The following is a 24,553-nucleotide window of genomic DNA, read 5'->3' as shown; positions in this document are numbered from 1 at the left end:
ATTGTAAAGTACCACTTGATAATCTGTGGGAGCCTCAGTCCTCAGGACTGCATTAAAAAAGGAAATACTTGTGTTTGTAGAGTCCTTCATAAGTCCACAGTACCTTCTGGAGTTAGAGGCACGCAGCATAGCTTATTGGAATAATCAGTAGATGAAACCAAAATTAATTGGTTCTTAAATGTTTCTTGAAACTCTTATAGAGAGACTAATGCATCAGTTTGGGGGAGCCAGCTGAAACTTGGCTTTATGAAATCTAACAGCATGCTTCTTTTTAAATATGTGTGTGCTGTGTGCATGTGTGTCATGTGTGTGTGTGTGTGTGTGTGTGTGCATGTGTGCATGTGTGTGTGTGTGTGCTGCGTGTGTGTGTGTGCATGTGTGTGTGTGTGTGTGTGTGTGTGTGTGTGCATGTGTGTGCGTGTGTGTGTGTGTGTGCATGTGTGTGTGTGTGTGTGTGTGTGTGCATGTGTGTGTGTGTGTGCATGTGTGTGTGTGTGTGTTGGGCTTACACCATGCCTGCGTGCCTCTGGGTAGGGGATGGGGCAGAAAGCTTCTGAAGGGACTTGGAATATTGAGGGAGCTGCCGTCTGAAGAGTGGAAAAGGAAGAGGAGGAATGTAAATTAAATGCAAATGAGCAGCAGCTGTTGTCGTGATTCTGCGCTTGTTCCTTTTCCTTTTTTAAATAGTGTTATGCTTTTGGAAATAATTTGATCTTACTGATAGCTTAGATTTTTTTTTTTTTTTTTTTTTTGTCCTCTACTGGGATGCTCTGTTCTTTGAAATACATCCTTTGTCCAAGTTCCTTTTCTTTAAGTTGAGTTCTTTCTTTCTCGTTGTTACTCTTTTTTCTTACTTTTCTCTTTTTTATTCTATATGGATATGAGTGTGCAGCTTGTCTGTATGTGTATCATGTGCAGCTTGTCTGTATGTGTATCATGTGCAGCTTGTCTGTATGTGTATCATGTGCAGCTTGTCTGTATGTGTATCATGTGCGGCTTGTCTGTATGTGTATCATGTGCGGCTTGTCTGTATTGTGTATCATGTGCGGCTTGTCTGTATATGTATCATGTGCAGCTTGTCTGGATGTGTATCATGTGCAGCTTGTCTGTATGTGTATCATGTGCAGCTTGTCTGTATGTGTATCATGTGCAGCTTGTCTGGATGTGTATCATGTGCAGGAGCCCATGAGGCCCAAAGAGAGCGACAGATCCCCTGCACCTATGTTTAGAGGTGGTCGTGAGCCTCCACTTAGGTTCTGGGAATCAAACCCAAGTCCTCTGTGAGAGCAGGAAGTGCTCGTAAACACCGAGCCATCTGAGCTCAGTCTCTTGTGCTTTGTATTAATAACGGGATTTGTAGACTGTAATATTTTTCTTTTTTTGTGTGTCTGTGTCTATGGTGTGCATATGTGTCTTAAGAGCACTTGCATGTGGGGTTGCACATGTGTCCCTCTGTATGCAGAGACCTAGGTTAATCTCAGGTGACTTTCTCTCTTCATTTCTTTGTTTCTTTTTTTCTAAGACAGGGTTTTACCATGTAGCTCTGGTTGTCCTGGAACTCACTCTGTAGACCAGGCTAGCCTCAAACTCAAAGAGATCCTCCTGCCTGCTCCAGCACCTCAGGTGACTCTCTTATTCTCTCCACCTTACGTACTGGGGCATTGTCCTCACTTGGATCCAGAGCTTACCAGTTTTGGCTGACCTAGTGAGCTTGCTTCAGGGCTTCTGTCTCTTCCCCTGAGAGTTAGGCATATGTGTGAACTCCCGTCCCTGCTGGGTTTTATAGAGATTGGGCACCTAAGTTCAGGTCCTCATACTTGATGGCAAGAACCTTCTCCATTGAACCATCCCACTGGCTCCTAGTGGAATATAATTTTTGTTGTTTCTTTCTTCCTTTCTTGGACTATAGATGGTTCAGTTGGATAACTGTAGGGAGATTTTACACAGAGTGAGTGTGTAATACTCTAATAGGCTGATGAGGGCGGCATTTTCATTGTTTTCCAAAGAATAATTCTATACAAAGGACAGGTTGGTATTTACTAGAAACTTTGCAGTTACATAAACAATGTTTTCACTGTGTGTGTGTGTGTGTGTGTGTGTGTGTGTGTGTGTGTGTGTGTGTGTGTGTGTGTGTGTGTGATATCCTAGTGATGAACTCAGGGCTTTGTGCATTCTAAAGGTGTGCTTTACTTCTGAGCTGAAATGATTTAAAGTTACATAAGTTATTTAAAGTTCTATGTGTCATGAAAAGGCTAATTATTTTCTTTTAATTATTCTTAGTTTTCAGATAACTATTACCGTGCAGAAATGATTGATGCCTTGGCTAACTCTGTCACACCTGCTGTCAGTGTGAATAATGAAGTCAGAACTTTGGATAACTTAAATCCTGATGTGCGACTAATACTTGAAGAAATTACCCGGTTTTTGAATATGGAAAAACTTCTCCCAAGTTACAGACATACTATCACTGTCAGGTGTCACTCATTTCTTTGCTGCTTTTTTAAGTTTATTTATTTCTATTAGATTAAATTGGGAAAAATTAAAGTAAAAATAAGAAATTTAAATTTTCTGATACTATCTTCTCCAGATAAATTATTAATATTTGGAAAATATCCTTGAAACTTTCCCCCTTTGTAATGAAATTTTTATATTTATGATACTATATATAGTTTTATGATTAATTTCTATCATGTTCTAATTTTCTAAAAGGTATATGATTTTGTATTTTTGTACATACACATACATGCGTGCACAAACACAAACACATGGTGGGAAACCCCCTGTGCTGTGATCCATGTGGAGGTCAGAGAACACAGAGACCAGCTTTGTGGAGTGGCTCCTCTCTTCCCCCTTTATATGTGGGTGGGCTCAGGATGAAACTCAGACTCCCAGGCTTACATATGTCAAGTGCTTTTGCCTGCTGAGCTATCTCACCGATCCTAGAAAGTCTTCTTAGTAATTATTTTGATGTTAGGGTCATTTTTTATATCAGTCACTGTTGTGTTTTGTGACAAGCTTAACTGTAGGTCCGTCCCTGTGGCCAAGGGTCACCTTGACCTAACCCCTGACCTCCAAGTGCTGAAGTGCACTGCCACTTTGAGCCCTCCTACTTTTATTTTTCAATTTTTGTTTTATTGTATTTGTTTTGTTTTTAGTGTTTTTGAGACAGGGTCTCAGTAAGCCTTTTGGGCTGTCCTGAAACTCACTCTGTAGATTAGGTTGGCCTCAAACTCAAGAGATCTGCCTGCCTCTGTCGGTCTCCTTAACCCCACTGCCCCCAAACTCTGCTCCCCAGCCAGGTGCCGGGATTAAAGCTTGCACCACCATGCCCAGCTAGTGTACCATTTTTATTGTGAATGAATATAGGGTTTCTGGAGACACGACTCGATTTAAATTATGTTCTTATTGCTGAGTACTTACTTTTTTCTGAAGTATGTTTTTGTTGACATGTATGTGGATCTGAGTTTCCAAACACCTTTTGAAATTTGTTTTTATATTATTTAGATATTAATATTGAAATTTTATCAGAAAAATTAAACATCACAGAATTGGATATGTATTCAAATTACAAGGTTTTTAAATTATCTTTATTTGATGTTATGTGTTTGGGTGCTTTGCCTGCATGTATGTCTGTGCACGTTGACTGGAGTTGGAGACAGTTGTGAGTCACCACGTGGGTACTGGGAATCAAATCTGGGTCCTCTGGAAGAGCAGCAATGTTTCTAACTACTGAGCCATGTCTCCAACCCTGATCAATGAAGATTTTAATTGATTGACAAATGAATTTCTATAGTACTCATGATACTTCAGAGGAAGTAATTCACTTTTTTTCTCACTAGTTGCTTGAGAGCCATAAGAGTGCTTCAGAAGAATGGACACGTGCCAAGTGATGCATCTCTTTTCAAATCCTATGCTGAATATGGCCACTTCGTGGACATCAGGATAGCGGCTCTGGAAGCCGTTGTCGATTACACTAAAGGTAGTGCTGTCAGGTAGTGCCTTTCCCAGTTTTCAAGAGATGTTGGAAAGCCCCTTCTGCACCTTTGTAGTGCAGGCAGTACAGGGGGTCTCATTGCTTTCAGTTACTTTTTACACAGTGATATTTTCATACAGATCAGTCCTTATTGTTAGACTCTTGGCTCACTGACTTAGTTGGTTTGTTAACAACAGGGAAAAAATTAAATTATAGATGTCTTTAACTCCTGGGAGAAGCCAGCAAATTCTACAAAATAACATTGTTATTTTAAAAATAAGATATTTGGGAAAAATACTTAGGGGTTCAGGGAAATATGTTACAAGTATATAAAAATTTGTAACTATGCAAACAGAGACAGTAACTTTCATCAGGAAAGTTAGGTTATACCTCAGATTTAAAGAAATGAAAAGTGTGACTGAATAAAATTAAGGTAGACACAGTAGAATACTCTGAAAAGTGTAAATTCAAGTGACATGAGCTACCTTTGATTAACTTCCTAGATAGATCAGAACCATGGTGTTGTACAGAATACAAAGATAGTATGTGGGACTCTGTTGAAGCCTACACCTGTTCCTTAAAATCTAGACTTACTGAGCTCATGCACTTTCTTAGTAAGCCTAACATTCCTTTCTAAGATAAAGTGTATGTGCCTCAGAAATAGGAAGAATTCATGAGTTAATATTACCCAAGATGAAATGGAATACTAATATATTTCCAAAAGAATACTAAAATAATAAGAATAATTTTGAAAAGTGAATGGTGCTTATGTATGAGCCATGAATTCTGTAGGCTAAAATATTTGGAGATGAAAGACTGAGAACTATTGTGTATAAGATTGTGTAATTACAGCTTCTCGATTTTTGTATGCTGACAAGGTGAACGACAGAAGCGAGTCATCTTTTGTTAGTTACAGTCATAACATGTGACTATGACTACCTTTCTGACTGCCTTGCATCTTAGTAGAAGGAGCTGTGTGGGCAGAAACTCCTTTTGTTTTTATTTGTTACTGTTGTATATCAAGCCTCTAAAGGATTTAAGCATCTAAAAAGTTGGGCAGATTTTGTCCAACTAATTGTGTCTCATTTAGGACTTTTAATGATTAGAATTTGCTTCGTGGTGTTTGGTTGAATTTTACTATGAACTATGTACTGGGCACTATTCTTTGGCACTGTTTTGTATTGATGTTTGGCTGAATGTATACGAGGTTCTGTTTTTTGGTCCTGGTTTCATATGGCATAATGCTTGTGAAAGTTACTACTGACCTCCTGTATACAAGTTTTAAAAATGAATTTTAATTGCTTAATTGGACCCTTCAACTGCATGACAATCCAGCTAAGAATTCTGCTTCTTTAATTCCTAATAATAATCACTTGTTATTTGATTTGTTAGTTAACCTTACAAATACTTCCTGGTTTTTATTTTCAGTGGACAGGAGTTATGAAGAACTTCAATGGCTACTTAATATGATTCAGACTGACCCTGTCCCCTATGTGAGGTTAGTTTATATATTTAATATCTTGATATAGACCTGAAATGGGTTAGATCATGGCCAAAAATTGTACATGGAAAAGATTTTCTAAAGTATAGGAATAGGTTATGCATTTTTAAGCCTTTTTTTCTATTTGATATTAGAAAAACATTTTGAAAACACATTATTAGTAGTTTCTCTTAAGTTTAACTATTATGTTTTGACCTAAAGTTTTATAGTTTATACTAAGTAAGTAGAGATAGTCACTTGTCTTCCAACTTATAATTGATTTCACTATTTTTATGTCATTTGGGAACTTATTTCAGGGCATCCTTTTTTTGATTATTTAAAAGAGCTTATTACATTTCTTTATTTTGTCGGTGTGTATGCATGCACATGTGCTAGAGTTGATTCTTTTTAGACTCTTTAGATGCTCAGGAGCTGCAGTCGTCACGTGCCATTTGCCTTCGTATTGTGCTTTCCTCTGGTGACTGCTTTGATTGCTCCTGGCTTTTTGGATGTTTGGTTTGTTTTTGTTAACCATTTCTGTCTTCCTTTCTTTTAAGTCGACATAGTGGACACTCAGGTTTTTATTTGATTTAACATTCAGACTTCATAGATCATAATTTTACAGTTGAATAACTCGTAACCATTTCAGCTACGGGCAAGGATGTAGACAAACACCTTGTTCACCTTTCCACATCACTTGGCAGATGATGCTCCTTTAAAATGACATAAACTGCCTGCTCATCTTTGGAATGCCCCAAGGTGTGAGCAGTCTCAAGAGCTTGGGTGCTTTATAGCAGTGACCTTTGGTTAGTAACTATATATTTCAGTGTCTTTAGTAATGCTTCTTATATAAATATTTATATGAACTTTAAAGATTTTAATGTACTTGATTTGTGATCTATATTTCAGATTGAGTGATACAAAGTTGAAATGTAGAAAAAAAATTTAATAGCTTCCCATTTTAAAGTCCAGAGCAAGGAGTAGAGCCTAATTACTCTGTCTAAAATGGAGTATGCACTTAAAAGTCTTTAGTAGCATATAAGAAGCTATTTATAGCTTCGGAAGCTATAAATGCAATATAAATAAAGTTTGACCATTTGTTTTGAACCTTTATTTAAAGCTTAACCATTTGTTTTCAGTTTACATGAATAAAAACTTAACGTCTCTATTTTTCAGAGCTTGTTTTAAATACTAGGTATTTAAGTTCTGTTTCAGAGAGCACTTTGGGCAGATTGTCATGGTTGTTACTGTATTACACATTGATGTATAATATAACAGATTGCTATATAATAGCTGAATGAAGTTATTACACATTGTATCTGTACTGAGTGCTTTTGGGATGTAGTTTTTGAGCTGTTTGGTTCATTTAAATGTGAACAGCCATATTCAGAGTCTGGACTGACGTCTGTTTAGAGGTGTGCTTAACCCCATGGCAGAAGGAGAGCTCACATGCAAGCTGTCTTCTGACCTTGTACACATGGCATGGCACACACACCACTACCTCAAGCCCACACAAAGTAAATATACCTTGTTTTTAAGATCACATTTTTAAAAAAGGCATTATGGTAGTGAATGGTCACCACACAGTGATTGCTTTCTTATTGGTATTTTCTCTTGTTTTAGGCAGGGTCTCACTTTGTAGACCAGACTGGCCTCAAATTCACAGGGACCTATCTGCCCGGCCTGCCTCCTGAGTGCTGCCATTAAAAGATGTTTGCCTCCATGCCTGGCTGTCAGCTTTAAGTCATTAGCTCATTTATCTTGATCTTGTTTTGCTCTCTCTGAGTCCGTTTTGTTCTATGATCCAGGCTGGCTTCTGCCTCTGCCTCGAGTACTTGTCCTGCAGGTGTGTACCATGATGCCCTGCAAATGGAGTTTTAGTTTCTTAGGAGTTTTATGTTTCCTTCTTGTTTTTACTTTATTATTTTTATACATTTAGTATGTCTTGTCTCCTTCATTCTCATTGCTATTACTCTTTTACCACTTATTGAGTAAGCATCATAATGGGACTGCTAAGCATTAGAATTTCTAATCCTAAGAACTAGATACTCCGGTGTCTGTCTCTGTACAGGTCATGAGCATTCTCCTGCCTTGTTCTAAACATAAACATTGTTTTTATAGGTTTTAAAACTCGTGATAATATGGCCCTCATAAAGAATGAAATGTTTAAAGAGAAACCTTGAGCCTTCCCCAAAGAAAAGAATGCGATGGTTAAGGTTATATAGTCAGATTGTAGAAGACCTTGTCATACAGTTCAGATAATTGAAAACAAACCCATAAGACATTTTTAGTGAGAAAACATTTTGGATTCAGCATAAAGCATTTAGAAATAGAACTAAACATAAAATTACACATAATGGGAAAGGAGAAAGGTTTTGATATTCTTTGTAGTGCTTCTTATTCATAGTACCAATCAGCAAATGGTCAGTAAAAGTTCATTTATTTAGCTTTTATTCTTATAGGCATAAGATTCTAAACATGCTGACTAAAAATCCGCCATTCACAAAGAACATGGAATCTCCTTTATGCAACGAGGCCCTGGTAGATCAGCTCTGGAAGCTGATGAATTCTGGTAAGAGAGCAGTGACTTTTTCTTTTTTAACTTTTTATTGATTCTTTGTGGATTTGACATCATGCACTCCAGTCCCACTCATCTCCTCGCCCCCTCGTATCTGCCCTCCACCCATGCAGCCTCCCCCACAAAAGAAAACAAAAACCACAAACAAACGAAAAATAAACAAAGCATAGAAGATATCCAGTCATGGAAACTGTAACACATTGTGTCCCACGGTACACCTCTTTGTCCACACATCCTTTCTCGCAAATGTTGATTTTAATGAGTCATTGGTCCGATTTAAGGATACCAGTGACTTTTAAAAATTATTACTTATTTTCATTTTATATCAGATTTTCAAGGATAAGGGGTGGGGAGGGAGCAGCGTGTGCGTGAGTGCACGCATGTTGGTAACCTGGAGCTTACTGATTGGCCAGACTGGCTGGCCGGAAGGTGCAGTGGCATCTCTTTCCAACTCCTTAGTGTAGGAACTACAGGTGTTGTCCCTGTGCCTGGCTTTTCCATGGGCCCTGGGATCAAACTCAAGTCCTCATGTGTAAATCGCATGTAGTATACTGTGTGACTCACGCTAGTTCCTCCTCCCATCATCCTCCTTTAAAACAGGCTGTCATATTTTCACATTGAGGTTATTTGTTAAGGATGTGTTCACTTTGCTCCATATGGAAACGAAGCATTACAAGTTGTAAAGCGTTTTAAGTAGTTAAGGGCTATACACATGAACCTTTGTAGTCTTTCCACATCTTGTCCATGGCCTCCTAGTGGCCTTGTTCAGAGATAACTGGTCTCCTTTTTATTTTTCCAGGACAGTGAGTAAATGTAGAGTAACAGATAACCTGTAGTTGTAAAGACTGCATACTGTTGCACATCTCCCAGAGCGTGCCATCTTATGGCGGTGTGAGTTTCCATCACATCGGTGTGAGATCAAGGAGTGGACATAAGAGTGTAGAGGAGTACCGGCTCCTGAGCCGCTGTGCCAAGGTCACCCCAGCTCAGTGTAACTCGTCTAAATGCTGCCATTTACAGAAGACAGGGAGTAAAACCTGTATCTACAGCCAGAGAAAGAAACAACTTGGTGTTTGTGAACACGGTGTCTGCCTCACGTTAAATACTCAGTGCTGGGGTGGGTGGATTTAAAAAAAAAAAATACTCGGTGCTGTCATTCCCATAGGTTTGAGCTTTGTGTGAGCTTGATTTCTTCTGTGTTGGGGAATCAAATTTAGGGTCTTGATTAATTATACCCTTAGCAGCCTTAGTAGCCACTTATTTGCAAGTCATTTTTATTTAATTGGGCTACTAAATCTGTGTAGTTATAAATGTCCTGTATTTTGAAAGACAGTTTTTGTTGTATCTCTTAATTTGAAATTGTAATACTGTTTTTGGTAGGAAGGTTTAGTCAAAAGCTAGGCTAGAACTATTATACTTCAACAGTTGTTGCAAGTTGATAGGGACTTAATTTTTATTTTCTAATACTTAACATTTTTGAGCTACTTTATCTCCTCTGTTGAATTGTGAAATAGCTTACCATGCTAGCCTATTACTAACTCACTGAATCACGAGGACTACATTTTAATGTTTTAACTTTTTTTTACTAATTTACTATTACTGAAATGTTAAAGACTGCTCTTCTCATTTTATAATAAAAGTGTAGCGGCCATAGGAAATATACTAGTATAGTATATTTTGAAGAAATAAACAAACATGAATAGCCTTTGTCTTTAAAAAATAAAGCAAATACCAAAAAGAACCATGTAAACCAGTGTGAACTAAGGTTCTGTTAGTTGGTGTGGGCTAGCTTTCCTAACCACAGGGATTGTTATTGTGTACAGCTTTAATATTTTACACTCCTGTTACTTTGAAGACATGATTGCCTCTTCTACTTAGATCTAAGGGATAAGCACATCCTTCAGAGACTGATAAAGATTTATTCAGCAGTAAATCTACACAAAATTGCCATGTCAAATATTACTAAGACTATGTGAATAGCTCACAAAATTGAGAGAAACATAGCAAATTATAAAGAATTCTCTTATTATCCCTTGGGAAGAGTTTTTAAACAAAAGGAATGATACTTTAAGATTGCAAAATAGTTTTGGAAAAAACTGAACATGACCAGGAAGCTGGACTTAACCTCTGGATAGAATGAACCTTATGTAAGACGTTGCTTCATGTTTAATTTTCAAAGGTTTGTCATAGCTAGAATTGTGTATGTTAGAACAATAACGCACAGTTGTGTTATGTCAGTAGCCTGATAGTTTGTCCTTTAAAATCCACGCGAATGAAAGAAAGACTGGCTTTTGCACATTGTCCTCTGGCTTCCACACTCGCACCACAGCACCCGCACACACACACAGATTTCAACACACACTCACTCAGTTAGCATTGGTTTAATTTCTGAAATTGATTTTATAAGAATAATGGTGTGGTAATAAATGATGCTGGTTTTTGTCTGCCTCTTAGGTACTGCACATGACTGGAGGTTACGGTGTGGAGCTGTGGACTTGTACTTCACGCTCTTCGGCCTCAGTAGACCTTCTTGTTTACCCTTGCCAGAGCTCGGGCTTGTTCTTAACCTAAAAGAGAAGAAAGCTGTCTTGAATCCAACCATAATTCCAGAATCGGGAGTAGGCAACCAGGAAACTGCAAGTAACCCAGGCTGTCACACTCAGCTAGCAGGATTTCAGAACCCTGTGAGTATCCCGTTAGTTCAAAAGACAGAGCTTCACTGTACACAGTACAGTGTACACTGATACTGCACCGCCCAAGAAGACTGTGTCTTCTGAGACTCAGTGAGTTCTCCAGCCCCAGGCCACTGCCAGTCTAACCCCCAGCTCCTGTAAACAAACGTGCTCCAGTCAACTTATATGGTGAAATAAGGCTCTTTCAGACCCTAGGATGTCTCCTGTGCATAGTACAGAGCCTTTTACACATCAGGCTGTCTTGTCTGTGTGTATGATGAAGCCTGTGGACTATAGACCGTGCCTTTAAGTTGCTTGCTGGCCAATGGTTTTGAGTGAAAATCAACTGGAGGAGTAATCTAATTTGGGAAGGGATGGTACATTCCATTACATTTTATAATTTTTTTAAATTTGTGGGTTTTGCCTTTAGAAAGCCTTTTCTTTCTAGCTCTGCATTATAAATTCCCAGACTCTGTAAAAAGAGCATATGTGAATCATTTCACTTTAAAAAGAATGTTCTAGAATGATTTCCATACTGAAGACACAGTGTCTGCCCTACTACAGCCTTCTGTTTTCAGCAGTATACAGAGCAGACTGTTCTCTTGGCCATTCTCTACTGGTGCTTCCCCTTGAAACTCAGATTCTCTTTATGATTTACCTGGAATTATCTGGGATATAATCACATTTACTAAAGATGCAAAGTGTGCCCTAAGGTAGGAATTAGTGCTTATAATCCTTGCCCCATCTTGGTTGGTTGGTTTTTTAAGACATGGTTTCAACGTGTGGCCTTGGCTTTCTTGGAACTCGCTTTGTAAACCAGGGTAGCCTCAAACTCAGAAATCACTTGCCTTTGCCTCCCAAGTGCTAGTATTAAAGGCATGCACCATCACGCCTGGCTCACAGAAATTCTTTATCAGCTGCTTTTGGAGGCTGGACCACCCAATTTTTGTTTTAGTGCTTTTTGAAGACAAGACTGTTTTTCTTTTTAAGATTGTAAAGGGTCTGTTCTTTGGCCTCTCTTCCACTGTCCTTAAAGATAATATCTGAACACAGTAATGCTGTGTGTCTCTGTCCTGTTGTGTGTGCACTAGTTCTCAAGTTCTCAGGATGAGGAGGAGGTCGATATGGACACCGTTCACGATAGTCAGGCCTTCATTTCCCATCATCTGAACATGCTTGAAAGGCCGTCCACTCCAGGTAAGGGTAACACAGCACAGCCTAGGGGGAGGGGCAGTGCTCACAGGTGTCCCTCCTCAGGTCTGTTACTTTATATTTAGAAGAGCAAGTGTAGCATTGAGAAACCAATGTAAAATTCTTGAATTATACCAGTGTAATTTACATTGACAAAATAATAAATGGTAGAAAGTACTTTTTGGAGGTTTGGCCAGATGGCACAGTGGGTCAAGGCATTGGTTGTTCAAGCCTGTCGCTCTGAGTTCAATGCCTGGCACCCTGTAAAGGTGGAAAGAGAAAACCAACCTCAAGTTCACGCACGCATGCATGCATGCATGCAAACTAAAAAAGTAACAAGTATTTCTTTTAATTTATTGTGTTATATTGGTTCTCTACATAGTGAGTTCCAGGCCAGCCAGAGCTATATAGTGAGACCTTGTCTCATCCTCCCCCTAAAAAATTTGGATTTGGGTGTAAGATATTTGTCATAAAAAAATACTTTATTTACTCTTTTTATTTCCGCCCCTTTTGGTTTTTTGAGACAGGAGACAGGGTTTCTTTGTATAGTTCAGCTGTCCTGAAACCAGTTCTGTAGACCAGGCTAGCCTTGAACGCACAAAGAGCCATTTGCCTCTTCCTCCCTAGTGCTGGAATTAACGGCATAAACTTCCAACACCCACCTTTGTTTACTCTTAATAACAGGACTGTGGTTAAATTTAAAATAGGTTTTGTTTTTTTTTAACTAAAGTCAGTGTTTTCCATAATGCCACTCTTTTTTGGTCTGTCTCATATAATTTGGTATCATAGATTTCCTTGTATTTATTTCTTAACTACCCTATTTTGGTTAGTTGTGTCACCTTTGTAGTACTACAAAATGATAAATTTATGTCTGTTTGTGTGTGTGCAAGTATGTCCATATGTATGTATGTATATATGTATGTGTTCATGGGCGGATGCACACATGTATGGAGATCACAGCTGTGGGTGCCAACAGCTCAAGTTCACGCACGCATGCATGCAAACTAAAAAAGTAACAAGTACTTCTTTTAATTTATTGTGTTATACCACTGTCCACCTTTGGTTGAGACAGTGAGAGATGGGGGTGCCTGCCCCCACCTCCCATCTAGCCATCGCTAGAATAAAAGCGTGCACCTCTGCACCCATGCTTTCTTTGGGTTTGGTGGTCCAAACTGAGTTTCTCCTGCCTACCAAGCAAGTATTTTATGGGCCAAGCCATTTTCTCAGCTTAGATTTATTTTTTAGCATTTCTTTAGCGCCTTTAATCCTGGAACTCTGGAGGCAGAGTTAAGTGGATCTGAGTTCAAGGCCAGCCTGGTCAATGGAATGAATTCCAGGACATCCAGGACTGCATAGAGAAACCCTGGCTCAAAAAACAAATGCTTGTTCGTGCACACCTCCTCCCCCCAACACACACACACACACACACACACACAAACACACACACACACACATACACACACATACAAATCCTAATCCTGGCCTGTACTTATTTAATGGTCTTTATGTTCTCTTCATTAATATGTTTTACTGACTCTCAGTATCTCTTAATGCATTTTGGTTGGAAGCCTACTTAATCAGATGTCACAAAAACTGTTTTCAGCCTGTGTGCTCGCCAGATAATTTCTGCACTGATTCTCAGTCTGGGTTTCTGCTAGTGAGCAGAATTTATCTTGGAGACAATTGCTGGCTCTAAATTTTCTGGTCCAATCATCTAGTCTTCTTAGGGTTTTTTTTTTTTTGATATTTTTATGCATATGTACAATGTATTGTGATTATGTTCACCCCATTGCCTTTTGGCATCCCCTTTCCTTTCTCTCTGAACCTTTTATGTTTCCTACCTCATCCTCCAGTGGCTGTGCCATTAGCTAATGACATCCCTTCTCAAGCAACCATTAATGACGCAATTACCACAGGAAGAGATGGGACCTTACAGATACCTCTATGCATGATGGGAAGTGTGCAGATGTCTCTAGCTGCTGCTGTTCATGGTTACAGCAGCAGTGATTCACGATACTCTTGATCTTAAATTCTTTCTGCCCTCTTTTCTATGATGTGCCCTGCCTGGGTCTCAGTGCAGTGAAGGGATAGAAACACTCTTGTTGTAAGCTGAGCTGCCTCTGTCATTGATTCTTTGCACTTTTGTCAGATGTGAGTCTACATTCATTAGAGCCTCTCACCCTTGGCTGGGAGCCACAGCGGTCTTGGAACAAGCATGAATGTTTAGAAGGCAGTTTGACATGTTCAACAATGGTAAAGTGTTCCCTGCTTGGGTCCATGTCCTCCCAGCCGTAGGCTTTGACCAGGTTTATAGTGTCAGATGTGTATTCCCTCATGTGAAGCCTGTCGTCAAAATCAATCGCAGAAACACTTGGTCGTCCTGCAGATAGCTGTGCCACGTTACCTCAGTAGGTTTACTTGTCGGGCCAATATTGCCACCTATTCCAGTCTTCAGCTGGGAGGGACTAAGGGTAAGCTGTAGCCTGCATTGTGCCTTCCAGCACTGCAAACACTAGTAAGCATCGAGGGGGTTTGCAGTTCAGGTCTGTTTTCATTTCTTTGTATCCTGTGACCAAAGTGTGTGGTGTGTTAGTAAGAGGGCCTCTGTTATAATTTCACTGAGAATCTGTCTTTGGCTTCTCATTCTATGTAGGCAAGCTAGAACAATGATAATAGACTGTATTCTCTCTCTCTCTCTCTCTCTCTCTCTCTCTCTCTCTCTCTCTAAGATTTATTTTTATTATTGCTATCAGTGTGTGGGGAGGGGGAGTAAGTGCCTTCTGAAAGCCTAAAGAGCATGTTGGATTCCTCTGAGTTGGAGTTACAAAAGTTGTGAGCTTCTTAACATGGGTGCTTGGAACTGAATGCAGGTCCTTTGGAAGTACAGTGAGTGCTTCTCTATCTACTGAGCCATCCTCCATTCCCATGGCCTTTACTTTTGGGGTGTCTGCAGCCTCTGTAGCAAACAGTTCATGGGCAGGTATGCTGACCTTGGCATCAGGGTTCTTGTTTAAGCCCATGACTTCTAGGAGAGTGTTGTCTGTCTGTGAACTTTCTTCTGTGTATGGTATTCTCTCTCTTTTTTTTTTTTTTCTTTCTTCTTTCTTTTTTTTTGGAGCTGAGGACTGAACCCAGGGCCTTGCGCTTTCTAGGCAAGCACTAACCACTGAGCTAAATACCCCTATGGTATTATCTTAATCTGCTCATCATGAGCCTTGGTTTGGCATATTTTGAAATGTTTGTTTCCCCTTATTAATTAGAAAATGTCTTTATTGACTTTAGCAGTCTTATTAGCAGCTCTGTACTTTGAGGACTTGAGTGGATCTTTCTATGGTTTTCTGGCTTCTAGGGTTGCTGGTGAGAGGTCAGGTGTTATTTGATTTGTTTATCTTTGTAAATGTGTTGCTGTATTATCCCTTACAGGTTTTTTTTTTGTTTTTGTTTTTTGTTTTTTTGTTTTTTTATCATCTACTTTTTAATGCTAGATCTTCTGTATCAGAAGCTGTTCTTGAGCTTGCTGTGTAGCCAGTGGTGAACTTCTTATCCTCGTGCTTTACCTCCTAAATCCTGGAATTATAAATGTTCAGTACATGTGGCTAGTTTTATCCTAGGCTGGGGACTAAACCCAGGGCTTCATGCATTCTGAGCAAATACTCTGACAACTGACTTGCATTTCCAGCCCTGTTATAGCTTCCAGGGCCTCCCTCTGCTCTGGGTTTTTTACATTTTCATTGTTACGTACCATGGAAAGGTCCTTCTCCACTCACGTCTAGTTGAACTTGTAAATGCCTCTTGTGTTTGTATGTCTTTTTCTAGATCTGAGGGATTTTCTGTTATAATTTCATTGAGATTCTGTCTTTGGCATTTAGTCTCAGTTCTTCTAGCTTGTGGGTAGGTATTCTTCTTAAGTTTTATCTCCTAATCATATGCCAGAGTTCTTAGACATTGTAGCCATGCTGTTTTGCTTTTTTGGTTATTTTTCTCCTTGTTTATTAGTATTTAAATTCAGTATTGTGTGTCTGTGTGTGTGTCTGTGTGTGGGTATGTGTGTGTGTGTGTGTGTGTGTGTGTGTGTGTATACATCTATGGCTCAGTACACATGTGCAAGTTGTAGGACGACTTGTAGATGTCAGATCTCAGGCTGGAGAGATGGCTCAGCAGTTAAGAACTCTGATTGCTCTTTCAGAGGTCCCGAGTTCAATTCCTAGCAACCTCGTAGTGGCTCACAACCATCTGTAATGGGATCTGATGCTCTCTTCTGGTGTGTCTGAAGACAGCTACAGTGTACTCATAAATACAATAAATCTTTAAAAAAAGAAAAAAAAGTCAGTTCTCTCCCTTTCACCCTGTGGGTCTCAGAAACTGTAGTCAGGTTTTTAGGCCCTGCAGCAGGACTTCTTCCTGTTACTCATTCCTCTACTTAGTTAAATCTGTTGTAAGATAAAAGTCACTGTAGAGTATATTCAATTCAGTTTTTGCCAGTTCTAACTTTTTTCCTCAAATCTTAATTTCTTTCCTGAATTTTTTTCTTTGTGTTGCTGAGTTTCTCCATCTGCAGAATCATAACATATTGGAGGCCACTCATCATGTTTATGAGTTAATGTTTTAGGTATTTCGGTGTCTGGAGTTCGGTAGTTGAGTTCGGGTCTTTTGGAGAACCCATGTTGCCTTGCTTTCCATATTTCTTTGGAAACGTGTTGCAGTTTATGCCTCTGTTGGTCTGGACCCTTGTGGTTTTACTATTGATCAGCCTAGTCGTGAGGGTTGACTCTACTGCACGCAGAAGAGAGCACTAACTGCTGCTGACCCACTAACAACAGACTGTAGGAGACAGACACGGGCTCACATAAAGCTGCTGCTGATACTGAGTGACCAGAGAAGAGGACGGGAGACACTGTGCTGCTGTTACCACATTTGTGCATACCTTTGGGACCAGCATCTGACCTCTGCATTCCATTATCCTATTTTCTCTTATACCATTAAAACTACTTCTTGGGGCTGGAGAGATGGCTCAGTGGTTAAGAGGTATTCTGTAAATTTGATAATCGAAATGTTTTTAGGAAATTGTGCAAACTATATGCAAATGCCAAATAAATACTAACATATATGAAGTGGCTCCTGTAGCAGAGTACAGGCTCTGGTTTATGTGTTCGGCAAGTCTTTCAAGTTTATTGTCTTTCAAGTGTGAATTTTCTCTGCGGCAACAGGGCAAAGGATTAAATTACTCTGATCTATAGTAGCCTTAATATTGTATTCCGTTTATGATTAGACTTTTACTAGAGCTGAACTATTTCTCGTTTGAAAGCTAACATGTGAAATCTGTTAAACTTTTTTTCTGCTTTTAGGAAACAAAGAACTATAATTCCTCTTTTTGATCTTTTAGGGCTCTCTAAGTACCGACCATCCAGCTCCAGATCTTCCTTAATGCCCCAGCATTCATTAGGCTGTGACATCACACCAACCACAAAACCCCAGTGGAGTATGGAACTGTCCCGGAAGGGAGCAGGTATACTTAGTTTTGTTTGTTTGTTTGTTTGTCTGTTTTGCCTCAAGAAAATCTAAATTCAGAGTTAATTTATCAATTAAAAAATACTGGGAAAGTGGAGAACCAAGTTTTCTTGCAATGTATTGACTGGTTTTATGTTATGTAATTTAAAGACTTTCAGATTAGCGTTTATCTGTTTCAGAAGTTTGTGTTAAAGAAAATTCATAAATAACAAAAAAATAATGAGGAAGAAAGTTATTCTTCATTATGTTGTTGTAATTACTTGTAATAATGAAATCACTTGCTCTTGCCTTGCAGTCAGAAGTTAACTTGAATGTAAACCTTAGAGTCTTTGTCATTGCACCTTCACATAATCCACAAAGAAACCACCCGGAGCTCAGGATTGCTGTTTCATTCATGAAAATTTAGTGCTAAACTTGTATTTAGAGTATTCCATACAGTGCTGGTAAAGGTGGGTTCTGCCAAGGCTGACAGCTGAGTTTGAGCCCCAGAACCCACATGATGGAAGGAGAGAGTTAAGTTGTCTTGTGAACTACACACACACACACACACACACACACCAAGGCTTACGTGATGCCATGCTGACTGGCTTGCTTGAGCAGTTCAGCTCATCTGACTTATTCATCCACTTTACAGCTGCTGCTTGCTGTGTACCTCATTGCTAATCAAGCAAAGATGAGGACCAAATAAATGGCACCTGTCAGATGCTATGAGCTATCAGGAAACAAAGATTAGGTTTTCAGACGTTTACGGAAAAGGAGTAGGAAAGAAAGCCACATTAAGTGAAGCCACTTCTGAAGGCTGGGCTTTCCAAAGTCTTTAGTAAACCCTACACATCTATGGATTTCTGCTTATGTTTCAGTGGGTGGAGTTTGCTTTGATAATGTGGTTTTTTGTATGATATAAACAGAAGATTAATGCTTACTGATTTGAGGAAGGAACTCAGGGACCAACTGTGATTAATAAGTAGATTTCAGCCAAAAGCAACAGCTCAGAATACTTCAGTGTTAAGAACATAGATTGTTGGCTGCCAAAAGCCTTTTGTGAAGTGTGTACATTCATTGAAGTAGATTCACACAGTGTTTCAGAAGGAATTGAGTTGGGACTTTGGCTCAGGGGATTGTTTCTTTGGCTCCTTCTCCCATTTCTCCCTTCCTCACTTCTCTCACCTTTCTGCTTGTCCTTTCCCCATTCACTCGTGTGTGTGTGTGTGTGTGTGTGTGTGTGTGTGTGTGTGTATTGAATTTCAAATAAAGCTTTTTCCTATCACATTGTCACAGTGCACATGGAGAGGGCAGTTTGCAGGACTCAGTCCTCTCCTTCCACCATGTGGGTTCTAGGATCAAGCGCAGGTTGTCAGGCTTGGTAGTCAGCATTGCCAACTGCTGAGCTATTCTGCTGACCCTAGAGTAGAAGTGTCACTCCTAGCTGGGGTGACAATAATCCTGTCGGAGCATTACTCTGAAATCATCGTGTGGGATGTCAGAAATTCAGTGTTAGCCTAAACCAGGCAATATCAGCTGAGGTGGAGGTAAAGGGGAGTTCTCTGCTTCCCCTCAGAGCTGGGCGTGGTGGGAGCAAGATTGGCCTGTGTCTGAGTTAGGGTCTTGAGAGAAAGAGAAGAGTGATGAGGGAAGCTGTGGCCTCCCTTCCATCTGCAGACTCGAGAGTAAGGAGCACATGTGGGCTTTGTGAGGGCATGTTCAGCTGAGGTCTCTTTTATTCATGCTTGCTAAAACGTATTAAAAACGTTTGCTCTAGTTGACTAAAAATGGAGAGGCTAGAATATAGAATATTAGAATCTAGTAGACTTGCAGCTCTTCTCGGAGTACTTAAGTAAATAAAGGCCCTTTTAGCAGTGTTTCCTTACTCATTCTGTTCTTTCCTCACGTTCAGAGCTACTGAGTGTGGGTCCCTTGCTTCCTCTACTCACACAATAAGTGACAGCTCAAATGTCTTAATGACGTAGCACCAAGGACCCAGATGGTACCCAAGAACAGAAATGTGTTACATCTAGGAAAGATGCACATTTTGTTAGTAGGGGATATGATGATGTACTTTTAACTCTTCCTACATAACACATGTATGCATACAGAACACACAGGTACAGGTACACACACACACACACACACACACACACACACACACACACACACACACACACACACACTTCTTTTTCCTGTGTACGAGGGTAGAGAAGATGTGTTAAATGCATATGATTTTGTGGAGGTGGTAGGTCAGGCTATGGGATAACCAAGGAGAGGTGAGAATGGCCCCTTCATCCACTTCCTTTCCCTCCCTCTGTCCTGAGGGAAGGAGAATAGGCAGGAAGGGCCACGTGGTTCTGTGAGTGAAGGTTAGCATCGTAGAGCCTCTTTCCCAACATTGAGCCCCCTTTCCTCCACTGCAAGGTTGGAGGCATCAGGACTGTCTCCTGGGTTTATTTAGTGATGGCAGGGATGAAGAACAGAGGGGAAGGGGTGATGGCGGAACAGATGGAACTCCCTAGTGATTTCTGAGAGGAGAGGAGTCCTGCAGCTGCCTCGCTCAGGCTGCTGGGTTATGTAATGCCTTCTTGCATAATTCAGAAAACACAAGTCTAGTACTTGAAATCTTACTTTGAAATTAAAACAATTTCTTTTAAAAAGCTTGTATGCTCTCCCTAGAGATCTCTTTTTTTTTTTTGAAACTCATGATGAAAAACAGACTGACTGTCTTTTTTTCTTTAAATTACAATGATGTATTTAAACATCTTATTTTTTATTTAATCTAAAGGACCAAAGAGCAGAATTCACATCTTTTCTAACAAACTAGAGACTTTGTGTTAACTCTGAGTGTACACCTAATATAAATGAAGTCAATAAGTTAGTAGATTGTTCACTGTTTCTTAAGCATTCTTATTAGATGGACTGCAGAGCTCGCAAGTTAGGCTTTTATTAAGTACATTTGTGCGTTTCCCATCTGTTGACTACAGCTTGTTTGTTTGTTTAAATTTGGTGTTAGGGAAGATTTTATGTTGGGCAGAACAATTCAAAATGTCTTTTACATAACACAAAGGAGCATCTCTCAATATTGTGAATTATGTGAGCCTCCATATCTAACACAGAGAAGGTGTTTCAGATAACTGAAGGGGCTTTGTCAGCCTAAGAGCTGGCTGTGGAGCCCCTCCTTGGCTGTTTGTGTCAGTGCTTGTTACATCAGTGGCCCCATGAAGTCCACACTGCAGTCCTTCTCTCGGTTATCTCTTTAAATTTATGCTCTAGTCCATAGCTTCTCTCCCTCCACCCTGCAGTATATTTGCTAGTCATATCTTTATCTGTAGTTTTCAGATGTTTGTATGTGGTGAAGTTAACATGATAGAGTTCCTTGTAACTCTGGTAAAATTACAGTCCTGTCTAGACTCATAATTGGAGCAGGTTTGTCAGTGCCATGTGTCTTCATTTGGAAGTACCAGGGTCCAGTTGACTCTTTTTGCAATGTTAACTATTGTGGATATTCAGGATGTAGATGCATTAATTCATCGCGGATTACAAAGTAATATTCTAATTAATATTGCCATTTTTATTTATAGCATATATTATTTCTATAAAGCTAAATTCCCTTTTTATTATTACTCACTGGCGTGAGCCACGTACAAAAGTCTAGATAAATGCCTAATTCTCTCTGTCTTTAGTAATTTTTAAAATAATGAATTTATTGACCATATTCTTTAATGGTGATCAGTTTCTGTTCATAGTATTTGTTATCAGGATTAGTATTGGAATTGATGTATCTTTAAAGGCAGCCTCCTGGGTCAGTTAGGCACCACTTTAAGTTCCTTGCCATATCTATGCTTCAGGCTCATCACGTAAGCATTCTGACTCAAACTGGACTCCGTGCTCGCCACAGGAGCTGCATGTAGATACTATCGCCCAGGTTCTTAAAGCTACTTAGCTTCCTCTGTTCTCATAAAAGCCAGGCGAAATTCAAGATTTGTAAGCAGGATATCCTATTCTGAGCTGTGGAGCTTGCAGATAAAGATGGGTTCATCTTCAAAGTGGTTGTAGGTATTCCCTGGAAAAGAGCAAACCCACAAACCTTCATTTGGTCTTTGCCTCTGCTGGGAAGAACACAGGATATCCATTGGCTTTTCTGAAGTCCAATGGCCAGTGTTGGATTTGGCCAGTGTTTAGGAGCGATGAGGAGACCTGCGAGCTCCGGCCCCAAGACTCCAGGAAGTGCAGATAGCTGTGCATAGTTAGCTAGTTAGAGTGGGCAGTTGTTAGACAAAGTGGATGCAGGGCGGCCGGCCATGAGCTGGGAGCGCAGTTGCTTATATGGCTTTAACTTTGTTTCTTTTCCCTGTTACCTGGCTTGGTTTTGTGAGATATGAGTCTGGTTTTCTATACTTCTAGCTGGGGAGCATATTTAGGCATTTGAGATGGAAATTAAGATCATATAATAGCACATTTTGTTAGTTTCCTTGGTCATCAGGTCATTAGAACTGAAGAGAGCCCTTGAGGACATTGAGGCACTTTTTAGACACAGTACACTTTATACTGGAGGCTCAGCGGACAGTGCGATCTAGAACATGGGCTCACAAGCTTCAGTTCCTGTCCTTTCTACTGACGTGACTCTTGCCTTTGGGAACATTGGCCTTCACAGCCTCTGCCCTTCCAAGTCTTTACTGTGTGTACAGAGTCTTCCAGAGAGTTTACCTTTACCTGTCTATTCCCAGAAGTCATCTAAGAAGCCAAAGGAGCATTTAATTTTCACTAAGATACCATTAACTAGCAGAGTATATTTGTGTATGAATAATTTTCTAAGTAACCCAATAAAGTACTGCCCTCTCCTCAGGGCAGAGCAGTATTTGAAGGAGCTTTCTTTTCATTGGCCAGTATAGATCTTAGTGTATAGCGCATAGGAAGTGATTGTTGAATCATAATATTTACAGAACATTAATATTCAAAGGACAGTTTGCTAATACGTTAGCACAGCACATGTTATAATTTTTTATAGGCCAGAGGAACCTAAAGTAGTTGACTTCTGGCCAAGGTGGTGGCAGTTCTGTTAAAGTAGTTAGCTGTCGTATACTCTGTGAGACTATCATGAGCTTCCTCTGAGGAAAGCTGTCTTTCCTACCAGCAACAGAAACTCACTCTGTTTTCACCCTGAAGGTAAAGAGCAGTCATTGGAGATGGGTGTGCATCCTGTGGCGGCCCCACTCTCCGTGTTTGCTAAGGAGGCTCTGTCCTCTGCCCGGCACAGCGAGCACCACCACCACCATCACCATGAGCACAAGAAGAAGAAGAAGAAGCACAAACACAAGCACAAGCACAAGCACAAACATGACGGCAAGGACAAGGACAAGGATAAGGAGCCCTTCACCTTCTCCAGCCCTGCCAGTGGCAGGTCTGTGCGCTCCCCCTCACTCTCAGACTGAAGCCTGCTCCGCAGTCCTCTGTGCAGAGACACAGCAGGGACTATGGCGAGGCTGAAGAGGATGCTTGAAGTCCCCATTTGATGGCTGTGTTTGTATAACTGGGATTTAAATAGGAATGAGTGTGTTGGTTCTGGAGGAACTGTTCCCCCCCAGTTCTTCCTGAAAACACAGAGTGACTGTTTATAAAAGCCTTCGTATCCACTGCAGGCCTATTTAGATGTTGGTCTCCTATGGACTGCCAAAGTCAGGTGTGCTTGACAGCCTTGGATGGACAGGAGGACATTGTCAGCAAAAGCAACTGCCAGATCTGTGGTAGCCAGCGTTTCCATGAAGTGCTAAACAGCACCACTTGGAATTGCTGGAGAGAAGCTTTTCTGTAGGGCCCAATCCCTCTCGACTGCTTTTTGTGTTAGCCATTGAAACTAAGCACCATCATTTATGAGTGAAGAATCCTATAGTTCTTTTTACCCTAAAATACAAAAAGTTTTGAAAGAAATTATTTTTTAAACAATTTAAAGTAACTATCTTTTGATAGTACATTTGGTGATTATGATATTGCAATGTAGCAGATCCAACATTATTCTCAAATCAAGATGTTAAATTATGTTTTGTTTTGTCTTCCATTAAATGCAGGTGAATGTGTCCAGATGTAAAATATGTTTTGCTGAATGTGGACAGTTTATACACATAACACATATTCTCTCTGAAATGACTTTGTATATAAGGCAGGTGTGGTTGTGCATGCCTGTAATTCCAGCAGATGGGAGATAGAGGTCAGGATCATTCAAGGCCTGCCTGAGACACATGAAAATCTGTATCACAAAAGCAAAATGACAAAGTCACTCTACATAACAAAACATGATACTTTGAAAAAGTGTCTTTATTTGTTGTTTCCTAGCTTGGACACAGCTGATTTGGCCCACACTGGAGTAGACCAGCAGCAGTTTAAAACACATGTGCCATGCTTTGGGTTCATAGTTTAACAGTTTGTGTGGTTGTATGTTTTGGTTTTGTTTTTTGGCTTTTGGTTTTCTGAATTTCCCAGGTTCTGGTGTTAAAAAATATTTTCATATCTATTCAGTTTTATCATTTCTTTTGTTACTAAATGTTTGACTCAATTCTTGATCTCAGAATAAATATTTCAAAAGGGATCCAACAATGCTGGACTTTTAAATGTACTTTTAGTTGTATTTAACTTGTTTAGTAAATAACTTTTTTAAGTCTGCCTTTGTTTTTCTTTATCCTTTGTTACTTTCCTGAGCATGTTTATCCGATATGCCAGGTTGCATTTGCAGAGGGCTTTGAAATGAGTGGGATTTGAACTGTGCCAGTATCCGGGCACTTCGGTAGATGGAGATGAGGTTAGGAACAACACCTTCAAGGAAGGCCGTGTGCAGCGAACTCGACCTCAACTGTGAGTACAAAGGACGTGTGGTCAGGAGCTGCTGACCGGAGCTGGGGTCTCACTGCATAGATCAGGCTGGGCCTGAACTCCAAGATCATCTGGCCTGCCGAGTGAGTGTACCACCACATTTAGGTCTGTGATCAGGTATTTATCCACCTAAATGACCCTTACGAATTCAAATTAATTAAATGGTGGCCAACTTCAATTAGTTTTGAAAAATGGGAATTTTTATATCTTAGTGTGCAAATAACACCTTTATATAGCCCCTGGGACTTGACATTGCAAAACAATTACTTCTGCCATGGCCTGCTGCTGTATATCCCGCT

General features: G+C 40.0%; 1 protein-coding gene across 1 annotated transcript in view; it reads left to right on the top strand.

Annotated features, from left to right (window-relative positions):
- Positions 1–24,047, top strand: part of Taf2 (TATA-box binding protein associated factor 2) — a 53,326-nt gene extending 29,279 nt beyond the window's left edge. Inside the window, exons 19-26 of the mRNA XM_032915521.1 lie at positions 2,281–2,474; positions 3,840–3,979; positions 5,402–5,471; positions 7,916–8,025; positions 10,486–10,715; positions 11,795–11,900; positions 17,278–17,400; positions 22,557–24,047. Of these exons, the coding sequence (XP_032771412.1) occupies positions 2,281–2,474; positions 3,840–3,979; positions 5,402–5,471; positions 7,916–8,025; positions 10,486–10,715; positions 11,795–11,900; positions 17,278–17,400; positions 22,557–22,822 (1,239 nt within the window). The 3' untranslated portion in view covers positions 22,823–24,047. The remainder of the gene's footprint in view (positions 1–2,280; positions 2,475–3,839; positions 3,980–5,401; positions 5,472–7,915; positions 8,026–10,485; positions 10,716–11,794; positions 11,901–17,277; positions 17,401–22,556) is intronic.
- The last annotated feature ends 506 nt before the right edge of the window (positions 24,048–24,553 follow it).

This window comes from Rattus rattus, chromosome 1 (assembly GCF_011064425.1).
Source record: "Rattus rattus isolate New Zealand chromosome 1, Rrattus_CSIRO_v1, whole genome shotgun sequence".
NCBI classification, from domain to species: domain Eukaryota; kingdom Metazoa; phylum Chordata; class Mammalia; order Rodentia; family Muridae; genus Rattus; species Rattus rattus.
Note: the sequence above shows the minus strand (reverse complement) of the source record. Positions and strands in the feature narration are given on the sequence as shown.